Here is a 16,455-nt window from a genome sequence, read left to right on the forward strand (position 1 = left end):
TGGTCTAATTGCCTTTAAATGGCTTCTGCACTCACCCAGAAACCAGCTGGTCTCTCAGCCCAGCTGGGAGTAGATTTCCAAAGGGTTAAACATCACTCAAGAATCATTTTTAGATGAATCTTGGTACTTTTTTAACACAATGGACTGCCTTACTCACAGTATTTTCAAAGCTGCATGTTTCCAGAGTGAGATAAGAGAGTCCAGGGAATGACATGGAGGAAGGAAAGGAGAAGATGCCTCGATGCTTACAGGTTCTGACTGGCTGTGAGGAGCAGTCACTGAAACCAGAAGTCACTGAAACCTGCCCAGTCAAAGCAAACCCTCCTCACTCCTGTGATAATTCCCTGCTCCTTTCTTACAGGTATCTCCACTCCTAGGAATGATAACTGGGACACTCATCTTGATATTTGTGCCTGCTGCTAAAAGAGGAAATGCTGAACAACTTGGGGGGCAGCTGAAGGCTCGGACTTCATGGCTGAGAGACATGAAAGCATTGATTAGAAAGTAAGAGCACGAGTAAAAACCATATTTTGCCTTTAATGCTTAATTGGAACGTCCAATGGTCTGGATTTAGTGTGGTGACACTGGAAAGTGATGACATGCAGGGAGTTGCAGGAAGTTTAGTCTGTGGATCTAGGGAAGAAAATCACAGTTACATGAGTTATTGACTGCTGTGACAATGATGAATTTCAAGTTTTGCTCTAACCTTTCCAAGATTGACATCTAAGAAAAAGCCTGCTTTGTTTGGCTCATACTTCACACAAATCAGGGCTTTTGAAGTGTAGAAATTGCTGTGTTCCTGTATTAATCGTTGTGCCACTGTTGTTCAGACACTTAGATCCTTTTTCTTCTTTAAAAGAGCTATTTTTCTGAGGGGAAAAGAGACTTTTAGCAATTTAATATAAAAAAACACACAGAAGCTTGCACTATGGCCATTTTAAATATATGTGAGCAGCCACATGTGACTGAATCCATGAGAACTGAATGTGCTTGGGCACTTGTATGTGTGCATAAAGGTTCACATGCTCATGAGTGCTTCAGCAGCTGCACTTCCTTCCAGAAATTTGTCCTGTGAATGTGCAAATACTTTCACTTGTGAATTCAGGGTTACCTTGTAATTCTGATGGGAAGATTGTGATGGAACAACTGGCTAGAATACCTCCCTGGTATTGTCATGCAGTGCCAAAGGACACTGTGGAAAGTGATGTGAGCTAATTTATCATTATTTCTATGTTACTGCTTTTGGTAGTTTATGTAAGTAGTAACCATATGGTGGCATGGATGGGGAGGGAGAAGTGAAACTACTCTTCCAAGTGACATTAGGGTGAAAGCCCTGTAATTCACATATCATGTCTTAGTGACCAAGTACTGATTTTCTCCTTAACGAGACCCTTGACACAGACCTGTGAAGCATCTCTGATGAGTTCAGTATATTATTATCAGTGGAGCATCACATGTGAACCTTCCATGCTTCTTATTCTCCATTCCTTTATATCTTATATTACCTCTGCCCCTTGGCAAAAGGAGGTGGCAAGTGTGGGGGAGCACTGGGCTTTGTCACTGAAGCACTGACTCCTGCATGGGGGTCCTGCTTTTTGACTTTCTCCACTAAACCTTCTCTTGGATTTGTCTCCACAGCCGCAGCTATGTGTTCTCATCCTTGGCCACCTCAGCTGTCTCCTTTGCCACGGGGGCACTTGGTATGTGGATCCCTCTGTATCTTCACAGAGCACAGGTCATACAGAAGACAGCAGAGACCTGCAGCTCCCAGCCCTGTGGCACCAAAGATAGGTGAGAGTCAGAGTCAGCTGCTTTACACAGGGGAGAGGGGGTGGGGGCTTATTTACCAGAGGAAACAGGCAAGTCCCACAGAGACAAGGTACTAGAATGTCTGTAATTTCCTCTAGATCCTTGCAACAATGATAGGAAATGCTGGGATTGTAAACTAGGCTTTATTTCTCTTCTTCATTGCATGAAGTCAAACCAAGGGAGAAGCAATGACCTCAGCTCTGTCTTAGTTCCCAGGCTGCAGTGCAGAGTAGAAGAGAGAAATCCCCTAAGGAGGATGTTTGGAGAGCTGAGAATTTGGTTCCTTAAGACCCATCAGTGATAGCAGCAGAATAAGATGGCAGGTTAGATAGCCCCAGTGGTGCCTGCAATTCAGGGGTTGGAATGGTTTCTCTAAAGCTGCAGGGACTAATCCTGTAGGCTTTTGTTTCTCTGTGAGGCAGGACTTCCCTGTTTTATTGCTCTGTAAACTGCTGTATGTGCTGAGTTTTGCTGAAGAATGTCCCAGAGATCTGGGACACTTTGGGCTGGAGTGTTTGATGTTATACAATGATTTGGGTTTTCAGTCCTCATTATGGACTATCACTTGCAACACATAAGCTGTGAAAAATAATTCTTCATTTTGTGATTTACAACGGTGACACAAACAAGGAAATGCTATAAAAGCATTCCTCCAGGTAAATAAAATATATTTTAAAAGCCTTTTGTCAGATCTTTTGCTTTTTAGCTCATGAGGGAAAATAATACTAGGGAAATCTTCTTACCATAACAGACGTAATCCCATCTCAATTAAAGTAGTTAGTGATGTGGAGTCCATCAACCAGAGTGTCCAGCAGGCAAGCTCAGGCTATTCCATAAAAATGCAGTGAGCAAAACACACAGCTCCAGCCTGAATGCCTGTCTGCTGTTTACAAAGAGAAGGTCCCCCTCCTTGATGACACCTCAATTTTGAACTGTCCTCAAGCTACTCTAATGTGGTTGCCCAAGACCCTGTAATCCAAGTCCTGCACATATCATATGGAGAATCCTCCTGGCTCTTTAAATTAAAATTAACACATTTCAAATGTGTAACTTAACAGCAAAAAGCTTCTTCAAAGTGGTCTGAAAGGAGTTATAAAGGATGTTGGAAATCAATGGTATTTAAGAGTCTTGTTAGATTTCCTTGTCCTGAAGCTTCCTGGTGCCTATCCATGATTTCCCCTCACATGATCAATGTACAGGTTATTAATTAGTTTTTTGTATACATAATTATCTGTTCAGGACACTTCCTAGGAATCCCAGTTCCACCCAAGGAAGCAGTGTGAGCCCTTTGCACCCCTTTGCCCATGGATCAAAGCCCGTGTCCAATGATAAATTTCATGAGCTGTGTTTTTCTTAATTGCAGGGGAAGATGGCTAAGATCATGAGCATTTGTTTTATTTAAAATTTGAAAAACCATTGTACAAATTTCCATTAGTCAATATACCCAAATAATTATATTACTACTAATAAAATAATAATATCTAATACATAATAAAATAATAATACCTAATAACATAATAATACTCAGAGACCATGCCCATTTTGGGCTAATTTTCTTTTTTTCTTTCCTATTTTTTGGGGTAGTTTGATCTTTGGAGCAATCACGTGCTTCACTGGCTTCCTGGGTGTAATCACAGGGGCAGGAGCCACCAAATGGTGCCGGTCCAAGACACAGCGAGCTGATCCTCTTGTCTGTGCTGTTGGAATGCTGGGATCAGCCATCTTCATCTGTCTGATCTTTGTGGCAGCCAAGAGCAGCATCGTGGGAGCCTATGTAAGTATAATCCTTTCCACATGCCAGCCCCTGCCAAACTCCTTAAAGACCACGTGCATTGTGCCCTGCAGAAAGCCTGGGATGTTTTCTTGCCTGTGCCCTTCTTAATGTCCTTCTTTTTGCCTCTTGGCATTCTGGCACTATCTAAGTGTGCCTGAAATCTCAACTGCTTATCCCTGCTGCCATCAGAATTCAGAGCTCCATGGAAACCCACAGCCTTTGGGCTGTATCTGCACCTCAATCCACACCTTTATTGCTCTTGCCTAATGTTTTGGTACAGGAAAATTGAGCACTTCCCTTGCAGTGAGGGTAATGTAGCTGCAGTGGTACCAGATGACAATTACAGTGTAATTTGTCTGTGGGCAAGCTTTTGGCTCCCTTTCAGTGCCATTCATTTCCATAACTAGGTGGATTGCACCAGGCCAATATTAATAAGCCAGTCATTTCAATTTGTTATCTGTATTACCATAGCCCAGGAACCTACAGTACTTGATGCTGCACAAATACAGATTAAAATATGGCCCCTCCCTGAGTGCTTATAATCAAATTTAAAGATACCAAATAGATTCAGATAAATAGAATGGTTTGGGTTGGAAGGGACTTTTGAAGGTCATCCAATCCCCACTTCCACTAGACCTTGCTGCTGAGAGCCTCCTCCAACCCAGCCTTGAATATTTCCAGGAATGAATTATCCACCACCTCCTGGCCACCCTGTGCCAATGCTTTATCACCTTTTAAAAAACTCCTTCCTTACATCTCGTCTAAACCAACCATCTTTTAGTTAGACTAAAGGGAAAAAGGAGAGCTCAACTCAGGCTAGAATCTTGCTTTGAGTGGGGAGTAAAAATCTAGGCACTGAACTCTGGTTCCCTTTTAATGTCAGAATGAGAGAGGCCTGGGACCTGGGAGAAGTTTATGAAAGGAAAGTATGAGATGTTTGAAGTAGTGGGATCCCTTCTGAAAGCCCACCCTCCACCCTTCACTTCCATATAGCAGCACCTGCTCATCCAGCAAGCAGAATTCCTGTCCAAGGAACCAGCCAACTGCTGTTCCTCATTTTTCTGTGTTTCGAGCACTGGCCTGGCCATGGTTATTTGCTGAGTCTTTCAGCAGCTGCCACAGTTATGGGGAAGCACAACCAGAAAGAGTGGAAGTTGAAAATCATTAAGACAGAGCCAAGAATATCTCCTCTAGCTATTTGAGATTTAGGTCTCTGGTTTGTGACCATGAACTAACATTTGAACTGGCAGAAAAATTATCACTTCAGACAACCTGTGAGAGGGTGTTACTGGTTGGTAAATCACTAACCCTCCTTTTATTGATCTTTCACACCCCTCACCTGCTCCCTCTATCTCTTTGTGCAGACAGAGCTGTTATTTTGTCCTTTGTCAGACCTGGTGTCTGAGAACAGACACTAGGTTTGAACATGTCAAACAGACAAGTTAGTTTGTGGTGTTCAGTCTCTTTATACAGAAACTTCTCCCTTTCTAGGCTCGAAATACTGTTTTCAGAAACTGTGCAGCAGGAGGTGGCTATTAATCAAGTTTTTTGTCTTTTTTTTTTCTATTTTTTAATAGCCATGTGACTAGTCTGCATTGTTTAAGTATATAAATATAGATGGTGTCATCTAAACAATCCTCAAAACAATTTATTTTATTATGGATGAGCAGTAAATCTAATAAAGAGTCAATGATTTGCAAAGGAAGTTACAGCTGCATGTGGAGGGGGTATAGGGAATATGATCCTGTTTGTGATGCTGTGAGGCTGATGCAAGAAGCACTGCCTCTCCATATCCCTGAATTCTCTGCTGCTGAAAACCTGATGCCCAGAAAGAGAGGACAGGTCTGGGTATTGTGTGGCAGTGCCATACTGCATTGACTTTCCAAGGCAAGTCTCTAACACAAACTCATGTTTTTCCATGCCATTCAAAGAGATGTTGCAATCCTGCAGACTTCCAGAGAGTTACGTTCCCTTGTACTTCAAGGACAATAGGAGTAGGAGACCTGCACTGCCAGGTTGCATGGTGTAGCAGTTTCTCTTTGCTCTTTGTTTTAAGTCTCATTGGTCCATAATGAAGGGGAGAGTGTTCTGTGGCTGGTGGACAGGATGATGGGCTGGGTTACCTTCCTTATCTCAAAACCCAGGATGAAATCTCCTTCTGGAAACAATACAGTAAAATTAATGGGTGGATTTTCTTGTCTCTGATATCTTCCTTGACAGCTTGTGCTGGCTCACATCCTTGAATTCTGTGTCTGTGCAAGGCAATGCAATGTCTGTCCCCCAGCATGGTGGTATTTGCCAACCTTCTGTACTGTGACTGTCCTTAGGCTTCTGTCATGGATCACACCATGCAAAAATTGACAGTGAATGTTTTTGCAACCCTCCTTGGCTCATAGCCTTAAAATTCTCACTTCCAAGCAATTAGGTGGGTTCCCGTGAGATGATGTTGTCTCTCACTGTGAGAGAGAGCTGCAGTGGCCACCAGATCACCATCTCCCTCCCTGCTTTAGTTAACAGTCAGGGGCTTTATTGCTGACTGATACAGGCATCAGCTTAAATGAAGTGTTCAGTACTCCAGCAAGAACCTGCAGAGCCCTTGCTTTTTAATTTCTTGGTTTTATAGGTTTTATCTTTTTGGAAAAGACCTCCATTTCCATTACACGATCACCCTGCCCCTTACATGCTGTGTGCTGTCTGCTCTCTCCCTCCCCTGAGCACATGTACTATTTCTGTCTTGCTCAGTCCTTTCTTGCAATTGATTTTGCTCCCTGGGGGCAGTTGCTGTTCCCATTCTGTAGCAGCCACTCCCATCTGAGGCAGGTACACAGGTGACTTTTTTCCAGCCAATCTTTTCATACTGATCCAGTAAATTATTGGCAGTGGCAAAGTGGCTGGCAAACAACAATTCTGTATAATTTAGCAGCCCAGACACCTGTATTTCTCTCTTTTACTATCTTGCTTGGCTGTACTGTCCAATCACCTCTTACTCAGTTTTCCTGGCAGCATGTGGATTTGTGTGTTGTAATCCAGCTCCTTAAAGCACCAATTTACATATCTGTAAGTCCCACTTTTTCTGAAATACAAACTCTTTGAAACTTGGTTTTCAAACCTGTCTCTGGAAACCCATTATATGTGTGGCATCATCATCTCACACTGCTCAGACATTTCAACTGCAGATTTTACACTTGTTTAAATCTCCAAGTGACTGGAGAGAGATGCTCTGCTTTGCCTTCCTTTGACACTGTTCCAAATTCCTCATTTCCACATCTATTTCAATTCCTCAAAGACGTTTTATGATCTTGCAGAAACAGCAAATCCCAGGGTAAAACCTTGCCAGAGAGCTTTTACAGCATCTTAATCTCAACCCCAGGGACTTTCTGCTGTCACGTTGTGGGTGACCTCCCTACTTATGAGACATCAATATTGCCCAGAACTGAGCTGGAGTTAGAATTGCTCCAAATTCAGGAGTGCATGAGGATGTGTTACCCACCGTTTCAGAGAGAAATACAAATAATGAAGATATTGACAGCTATGCCCTTTGCAAACAATCATGGAAGGCATTTGTAACCTGCTTAGAACTTGCTATGAGAGCTGCTGGTGTGTCCACTCTGAAATCTACTTTATTTCTCATTTTTGGGAGTCAGAATTGGCTAACTAATCACTTAAACAGAAAAACACAGATGAGCAATCAGACACCAAATGGACTGGTGAGATGTTACACAGCACAGCTGGAGTCAGAAACAGATGTATAAGTAGAGGTGAAGTCTCAGTGTAAAATGAGGCTTCAAAAAGTATGTGAGGAGTCAAAACTGTGAGCATTTCAGGAGCTATTATCTGCTCTGGGGCTGCCCTATTTGCTGTAAGCTTCCCTAGAGTCTCTTCTGCAGAAATATCCTCACATGCCCTTTGCAGTGGGTGAATTCATTTTTATAAGCCCCCATCAGCACCTGAAGGACAGACATTTTTTAATGTATCTTCTATCCTACTTTTGATCTTCCTCTTGTTCCTCTTTTCCTTTTACCAGTACCCACCTATTCATCTCACATTTCATGGATTGGTTGAAATACACATTCATCAGCTCAGAACTGGTGTGCTCTGAAGTTTGTAGCATTTCAGTGATTTATTTAAAGGACTTGTGCTAAATTCCTGCACAAGGGGCAAATTCTTGCTGCCTGCAGCAATTCAAATATGTGCAGTTCATACCAGCTCAAGGCAAGCAGTTGCCTGTTTGCAGTGCTGGGAGCAGGCAGGGCATGTTGATGCTGCATTGAGGAGTGTGATTCCATTGTTCCCAAGCTCAGTTTAGTCTCCCCAGCCACAGAACAGCAGCTGCAAAGCTGTAGCAGGACAGATTTCAGAGCAGGTCTGAATATGTATCCAGTACCCACGGGACACGTGGCTTCAACTCCTGACAGCACCTTGGTTTATTGGATGTGTTCTTACCCTGGCAGGTGTCATTTCCAGACCTGTGGGCAATGGGAAAATGGAAATAGAGATTTCCTAACTGACCAGCTGGGCTCTAATGACTGGCTTGGACACCATCACAGAGAGAGCAGATCCAGTCACAGAGAAAGGGGATAGGGAGGGAAAATGTTTGGGAAGCAAAGACAATTCTAGAAACAAATAGAGGAAGCTCCTGTGCATAAGTCTTGCTAAATAAAGCATATTATTCCTGGCATTGACAGGGTGGTCTGAGGGGTTTAGGCAGCCTCAACTGGTGTGTGGGAAAGACAGTGGCAGTGGTCACACCATGTCCCATCAGCTGCCACTCTTGCAGTTCTGTGGCTTTTAATGTCTCTTGCTGACTGTCTCCACAGAGTCAAGGATTGTATTTCACCACAAGACACTGATGTTGCAAAGCCCATATTTAATTCCAGTCTCCTCTGGACAGATATTACCTGTTTAATTCTGTCAGGGAGGGAAGGGATCCTCCAAAGGTCTCTGCAGAGAACTTCAGCTGGTTTGCTACACAGCTGAACACATAACTTGGTTGCCAGGAATGGAAATAGCTGTGCTTTGGGGAGTTGTGGCTTTCTTGCCTTTTCTAATTGGCTTTTTGGAAAAGAATAGTGCAAGTTGGACTTGATGATCCTTAAAGGGCTTTTCCAACCTCAACAATTCTATGATTCTAAGTATGCAAGCCTGGGGCTGTGTCTTCAGGCTGGTTTTTCATGTTCTTCTAAAATCAAATGTGTCAGCCTTTAATTCAACTGCTCTGTAGATCATAAACTTAGTTTACAATAACAACATTTCAGCCCTCTAGAGCTCTGATACAAGTCTATGGTTTCTTAATATCAGGATAAACTACAACAGCAACAAGGAGTGTGCTGTGTAGGTATGAGAAAAATAAGCAACAAAAGAAAGTTTGTGACAGTTTATTTTTCATATGAATGTCAAGTGAATAAATCTTCTCCCTTTTGTGTGTTTTTTGTTACAACAGATTTGCATTTTTATCGGAGAAACTCTTCTGTTCTCAAACTGGGCTATCACAGCAGACATACTAATGGTGAGTCACTTTGGAACAGCATCTTCCTGTGTTCAGAGCAGTTTGTCAACTTGCAGGAACAGCCCGAAGTTCACAATTTCTTCTAGATCCTAGTCCCTACTTTAGCCTATTCTAGTTTTAGTTATTATTTTTGCTTACTGAAAAGAGACATAGGGAAAAAGAGAGCAAAAAGATCCTTTTTGTTCTTTGTTCTGAGCACCAGGGAGAGATGTCCAGAAAGGACATTTCTGAATTCAAATAACTTCCCAAAATTTTAAGTGTTTGTGCAAAACCCCACAAGCACAGAATTCAGGCAGCATTACCTAAATGTCAGCACATTTGTGGGCTTTGTTATCAATAACTCAGCTTTGTTCTGCAATAGGAAATCCTTCCCTCCCTAACTCCCTCCTCTGACCACAAAGGCAGCCCATCTACCTACCATTCAACACATACACAATGGAAACCCACCTCTGGGAGAGCAGAGAGGAAAAGAAAGTATAAAGAATTTTTGGACCATGTTCACCTTGTCCAAGAGGAAATTGTCAGGGACTTTTCAGCTTGTGTCCTTCATTTTCTATTCTTTCTCCACCACAGAGCTTTTTAAGTCTTTCAAATCAGCAAGCTGACCTCAGCAGCCCCATTTTCACATGAAATAGTCTGGACCTGTGTTCAAGAGCTCTGCATGTTTTGTAGAGGTTTCCATCAGAGTCCAACAAACATATGTTGAAGCCCTGTTGTGAAGGAGGTTTTGCTAATTGTATGAAAAGAAAGGCACTAAGGCACAGAACCATTACAGGACTTTCCCGAGGTCTTTTGTCAGCTTGTTGACAGAACTAAAAATATAATCAGTCTGGCATCAATAGCAAACTCCCTTGACTTGTATTTGTTGGTTATGCAAACATCAGCGAGGAAACAATCGGGCTCAGTATTCTTAGATGTAAAGATAATGGTGTTGATGTATTGATTCAGCAAAGAACTTCAAGCCTCTGCTTAAGCTGTGTTTATGTTGAAGTTCAAGGTTGTGTTTATTATTTTGAAGTAGCTCTGCAGTTGCCATCATTGCATTGCCTGATGAACTTTCCATCTTTCACTCCTTTGTGCAGGGAATGCTTTGAGAGGTGGGGTGGGTGGTTAAATCCACTCCTCTCAGTGTGTGGTTAAATCCACTCCTCTCAGTGTGGGTAAAGCACAGAGAAACAAAGGTTGGCAGTGTACTCTGGTAATATTGGATGGCTTTTATTGCCAAGGTTCCTCCTTCCAGGTCAGCAGTGGTGGGACAGAGCTCTGTGGGGCTTCCCTGGGACTTCCATGGGCTTTTGCAGCTTGTGCTGAGTTCAAGGCTGCTGTGGCCATGTGGGATCTCAACACTTGCACAGATGTGCAGCCTGGAGACAGCTGTGCTGAGGAAGAAATTACAGTACAATATGTGTAGCTGCTCATTCCTGCCTCCTGCCAGAGCTTCCTATCACATCCTGCCTCTGGCTGTGGTGTTCCCAGGAAAAATCCCAGTTCTCTCCACTCAGAATTACTGGAAAAGTTTAAGTAACAGCTGTTTTACACCCTTCTTAACACTGGCTGGCACAGGTGAGGGCTCAGCTGAGGTGGTCCCAGCTGCCAGGAGGGAGGATCCTGTCAGACATGCCCAAGGTCCTCCAGAAAATCTGACCTGAAATTTGACCTGTGTTGTCTCAAGGTAACCTCAAATGATATTTTCAACCAACTGCTCTTTTATATTAAGGGTATTAGGGCTGCCATCATTGTCCATTTAATTACAGAGGTTTTTTGTGTTGATTTCAATGTGACTTCAATATCCTGTAGCTTTTTAACAGTTTTTATAGGATTTGCCATCTGTCTTATCAGCATCCTATAGTCAGTTGCATTTAGTAGGGATGCATTTGCAGTTATTTATGTTGCTTTAGTGCAAAAGAGTTCTGTAACAAATGATTGGAAATAATAGCTCAATTTTCCAAAACGCAGGAAAGAAACTAAAGCCATGTTGAAAAATGGATTTTGGTAATTGCTGCCAGCTTTTCAGCTCACTGTTCTCTGGTCTATTTAGGAAAATGGACTAAGGGTTGTATATAATGCCCAGCTTGATGCATTAACAACATCAATGGACGTGTGAAAGTTGTAAAGAAATAAATGTAAACATCACTTAGGTGAGGACAGGGCTGGAAGCAGCCAGGCTGAAGTGCAGACGGATCACACAGGGGATGAGAGGGGGCTCAGACTGTCAATAGGTGAGAGGCAAGGCTACAGCCACGTTTGACAGACTGCTTGGTGGGAAGTCCTTGCCAGAGAAAGATGTGGAAATGCTTTAGCAGATGCACTTTATATGTTTGGCAAATTAATTTTACTGATTACTATTTATTTGGTGTAATCAGAAGTGTGTCTGTTCTTGCCTGAGGCTGAGAAAGAGTTTAAAAGCATTATTAGTGTAAGCTTAACAACACTTTCATCCTATACATAAATATTACTCTGTTTTCATGGATAAAAGCTTTCAATACTGGCTGAACACTGTCCTTGCTGATTTCATTATGCCAAGAGTGAGGCTTTTTGGAAACTGCATCCCAGATGATTTCTAAGAACTTTCCCAAGATTTACAGATCCCGTGACTGCTTAAGAATCCTATCGGGCAAGTTGTTAGGGACCTCCAGAGGTTTTGCAAATTTAATTTCCATGGCAAAACATGGATGTTTGCTTATTACCTTCCAATCTCACTTTGGCTCTTCCTAGCTCAGTGCTTGCATTGCATCCACTGCTCCTGTCTTTTGTGCAGTCCAAGGTGCCAAGTGCTGGCTCTGATGAACTGTCAGTGCTGCAGTGCTGTGAGATTCTGAAAGGCTGATATTTGTTCTGAATGCAAATTTGTACAAAGCAGGGCTTATTCTCCTGAGCACAACTCTCCATATCTCCTCCCAAGCACATGCTCAGATGGTGCTTGGGGAAAGGAGGGATGTTTTGTATGGAGCTTGCTAATTATGAAACAGATTTCATCAGCCATCTTTGCAAATTGGCCTTAAAATTACCAGAACCCCAAAGTAGCATTAAAACTGCCTCGTAACAGCAATAATGAATGAGCTTCAGTGCAGCAGGAAAGTGTGAAACACTCTGAGACATGTGCAGTGTGTGGGGCTTTGTGGGAGTCTGGTGCTAATAGTGGGGGTTTCCTCCATACCACATCTCAAAAACAGAGATGATGGACAGGGGCTTGGAATTTTTGTCTAAGAGCTGCAAAGAAATTTAGAGTGCCTCTATTTCGATCACAGTCTCTTTAGGACTTTACTGAGAAAAGCCATCCTCCAGTTCATTCATAGTCCTGACATTCATGCAGAAAAATTGCTCTGCATATTTCTGTTTTCTTTTAAAACATTAGTTCTTTCTAAATGGTCATGACCTGTCATGGAGAAGCTGCTTTGATGCTTTGTTGTAAAGTCAGAGTCTTCCTTTAGGCTTGAAACAGGCACAGACTGGTGCTCAGCTGTGCCATAGGCATGTAGGAATGTTGCTTTTATTCTGATTAACTTCCCTAAAAATAAAACCCAGTTATTTATTTAGTACAAAATGCTGCCCTATTTTTATAGCCGAAGATAAATTTCATTTCCAAAGGTTCTTGTTGTTGCTTCTGCGAGTGTCTCCACACAATACTCCAAGTGTTGCAGGTTAGATTTGAAGGCAGGATGAGGATTGCCTGAGAATGAGGGAACACAGCCCACCCCAAACCATCCAGGGGCTGCAGCTGGAGGTGTTCTGCTCCATGGTGCTGGGAACAGGAAACCACTGCAGCCTCCTTTCGCTTAATTTAGGGGCTTTTCGTGGTTTATTTGTTTTGTTTTGATTTTTGGCGTGTTTTTTGTTTGTTTGTTTCTTTGTCTGTTTTTACAGTATCTGCCTGGCTTTTATGGAGGGTCTCTCTCAATCCCAGCCTTTCCCTTTTCTGAGCAGCAGGGAGAACTGGGCCGTTTCCAGATTCTGTCAGTGGCTGGAAGTGTTAGTGCATGTTTTCTTTGTCTTTGGTGCTGAAAGAGGCCAGTAGGACCCAGAAAGGGCAGCAGAGTGCTTGAGAGAGTAGAGTTTCTATTCAAGCTTAGACATAAACATCAGAATTTACCTCTTTGGCACATGGCCTTTTCCTGGGAGAGAGGTGATCTCCCCTTGGCTTTCCCCATTAACTTTTTTCAGACCAAGTCCTGCTGGTTTCATCACAGGAAGGAGATGTCAGCAGTAATCCCTGGCCTTTCTGAACCTCTATTTAAAGAGCAGAGGTTTGCAGAGCTGCTTGGTCAGCCACCCTGCCCATCCTCTGAACCTGGAATCAGGGATGAGCCAGGACAATCCCACAGGCTTCCTCCTTGGCTGCTGTGGCTCTCCCACCTCCAGTTTCTGTGGGATGTCCAAACCAGGCTGTGCATGGTTTGAATTTAGGTCTATTTTAGTATTGAAATGCCCATTTAGAGTTATAATTTACTTCTGTCTTCCAAGAACAGTAGATGTTTGCTACCAACTGCTTCCTGTCCATCAGAACAAAATGTTTTTTAAGTAGGGATAGGGTGGAGTATTTTTTGTTGGTTTTAGAGGCGCTGGTTTAAGCTTTTTTTTCTTTCCAATATGTTTTTCAGGGAGGTCGTATTCATTTGCTTGCTGCATGTTGGGTTTTTGCTTTGAGGGGGTGTTCGTCACTTGAATTCCAGACCAAATATACCAAGTTTTAGCACTTCATGGTGCTTCAACCATCACTAACTTCTTCAGTTAAGCTGGAAACTGTACTCCTACTTGCAAAACTGTGTTTGCATAATATATCTACACATGCAAAATTATGTCTAATATATGTGTGTATTCATGTGTATAAATATTTATATATGCATGCACACATATGATACAGGTATCATTACGATTTCTTCCTCTAAATAGCATCAATTCACTGCCACACCCTGAAAGTGGTAAATTTTTTGTAAATGTGCCATCTCTTTTGTCCTTTTGCTACAGAAATGGAGAGAATACAGAACCAGGCAGATTATTTTTTCCAGACTCGTTAACATAAACTTCACAGAAAGAAAAAATATTTCTATTCTAAATTTTGTGTTTCACATTTATGCACAGCTCTTGAATTAGGTAGAATTTCACTTTATCTACTCAGATGCCCTTTCCCAAAGAGATCTTTTAGAAAGTTTCTCCATTGGCCCTGTGTGAACTGGGCCAGGTGGGAAGAACGAAAATAACTCACTCTTAATTTTTTTTTCTTCTGTCTGGTCTATGCAGGTTGCATCCATTATCTGTCTCTTTGGGGAGTGGGAATGAATTGTGGGGCTCTCCTCCTGTTCACATGCTGACCTTCAGCACATTTCTGTGTCTCTAATGAAGTTTAGAGCTGATTTTCCTCTAGGGATTTCTCTCTTCAAGCCATGTTCTGAGTTACTGGATGCAAAAGGAAGGCAGGGCCTGACATCCACAGCTGGGCAGCTGCTCTGGATCTGAACATATCTTGCTCTTCTGTTGCACAAAGAAGTTGAACAGGGTGCCTGCTTAATACATGGCATGAAAGTGCATTAGCAGTGTGCATTTGCAGCTTTGTCAAACAGGGATGAAAGAACTGGCAGGTCATCTAAACACACATGGGAAACCCTAAGGAAAAGCATTTAAGCTAATTTTCCATATTTTCATATGGAAATGCATTTAATCTAATTTTCCATATTTTCATATTTTCCAATTTCCATGATTGGGAATTGTCTGTGCTTGGAACGAGATGATAATTTTAAATAGGCATCAGTTCTTTTTTAGTGTGGATTTTCTCAGTGCTCTTTATTTTGTTTCTGGTTTTATGATAATTCTTTCCACTGCAGACAGGGCAACTCCCCTTCCCTGTGAGGAATAGTTCAAGCACTGCTCTGTACTTTAGTCCTGTGCCCTGAGTGAGTTCTCCCTGCCAGTCAGTCCAGGTGAAGGATCCATGTATCTCTGGCTGGCGATGGGCCACTCCTGAAATGTCACATTTAATTAATAAATTACTTTGGAAAAGGATTGCAGGATCATGGCAAGGCAGGACATCTAAAGAAAGCCTGAAGACAGCCCATCAGAGAGAAAGTGGATAAATAAAAGGGATGATGGTCTCCAAAGGGCTGAACAAGAGTCATTCCTGTCAGAGGCACAGCAAAAGGCGCAGTGAGATCAGTGCTTCCAGGCAGAAACAATGCTCACTTGGATTTAGAGACCTATTGAATTCTTCATTACTTCCAGCCTTTAAATCAAGACAGAATCAATTCATAAACTGGGATATGTGGACTTGATGCATATGTCCTTAGCCAGAGTCTTTAACAATTTATGCAAGAGACAATTACTTCCTTCTGCCTCTAAAAAGTGTATTATAAAATTAAGGTCATTCCACAGGACAGGGGATTGCTGTTTTTTTTTTTTTTTTAATTTTTTCATCCCCTTCTGTGGTTAGGGCTCTGTTATCTGTGAGCTCTAGTCCCTTCATGGGGAAGTAATTTGTGTTTTCCACTGCTCCTGTGTAATCTGACTGATTCTGCATGGCCTGGCTAAGGGTGTCATGTCCTATTAGAGGAGTGAAGACCAAAATACAATATCTTGGCCATGGAAAATTTTCCTAATGTGCCTTTGTCACTTTTCACAAATAGAATCACAATTTTTTGAGAAAAATGTAAAGTGGCTAGAGATGGAGTGGGAAGGGAGGATGTGTGACCATGACCTTTCATACTGATGTGGATTGCTGATAGTTGAGGAAACAAAATCACTTTTGTTACAGAATAAACCAAATATCCCAGGTTACAGCACAGTCCTTGACTGGAAGGCTGATGGTGTTGAGCAACTTTAAACTTCATTCTCCCCACCAGCAAAGTAAAATTAAGACTGAGGAGCAACAGCAAAGTGGGCAAAGCTGAGAGTGGAGCAGAGGGCAGAGCTTCATCCCTCAGCCCCTGCCAGCAGGAGACTCCAGAGCAGGAAGGGTATCTGAGGCTCCCAGTTGCCTGAACCAGCCATGGGCTGGCCAGTGCTTCTGTCTGGGTTGTCTGGTTTGTTTTGTGCTGCCCTGGGCATGAACTGAGCAGTACAAGGCAGATGGGCAGGTTCTTATTTCAGCTTCTTCACCTATTTTTGTTTCTTTCCCCTTCTTTGCAGTACGTGGTCATTCCAACTCGCCGTGCAACCGCAGTGGCCTTGCAGAGTTTCACTTCACACCTCCTGGGAGATGCTGGCAGTCCTTATCTCATTGGATTTGTAAGTGCTCACAGCAGGCTCTGGCAGGCTTTGCTCTTGTTTCCAAACTGCTCATCTGAAATGCCAGGTTAGATGCTGCTGGGAAGGAAGGCCTGTGTTTGTCAGCAGGATGGGAAGTGCCGCAGAGCAGCTCCACTTTTTTTATCTGGCT

The 16,455-nt window shown here is 42.6% G+C and overlaps 1 protein-coding gene across 8 annotated transcripts in view; it reads left to right on the forward strand.

Annotated features, from left to right (window-relative positions):
- The window catches only part of LOC110482089 (sphingosine-1-phosphate transporter SPNS2), a 133,622-nt gene that overhangs the window by 86,453 nt on the left and 30,714 nt on the right, over positions 1-16,455 (forward strand). For 7 of the 8 annotated variants that reach the window (XM_085557567.1, XM_085557563.1, XM_085557561.1 and 4 more), the window contains 5 exons: positions 362-504; positions 1,639-1,791; positions 3,394-3,583; positions 9,024-9,089; positions 16,206-16,304. In XM_085557567.1, the coding sequence (XP_085413693.1) occupies positions 362-504; positions 1,639-1,791; positions 3,394-3,583; positions 9,024-9,089; positions 16,206-16,304 (651 nt within the window). The remainder of the gene's footprint in view (positions 1-361; positions 505-1,638; positions 1,792-3,393; positions 3,584-9,023; positions 9,090-16,205; positions 16,305-16,455) is intronic. The other variant, XM_085557566.1, reaches the window with a different exon arrangement.

The sequence above is a fragment of the Lonchura striata genome, chromosome 19, assembly GCF_050655825.1.
Source record: "Lonchura striata isolate lonStrDom1 chromosome 19, ASM5065582v1, whole genome shotgun sequence".
NCBI classification, from domain to species: domain Eukaryota; kingdom Metazoa; phylum Chordata; class Aves; order Passeriformes; family Estrildidae; genus Lonchura; species Lonchura striata.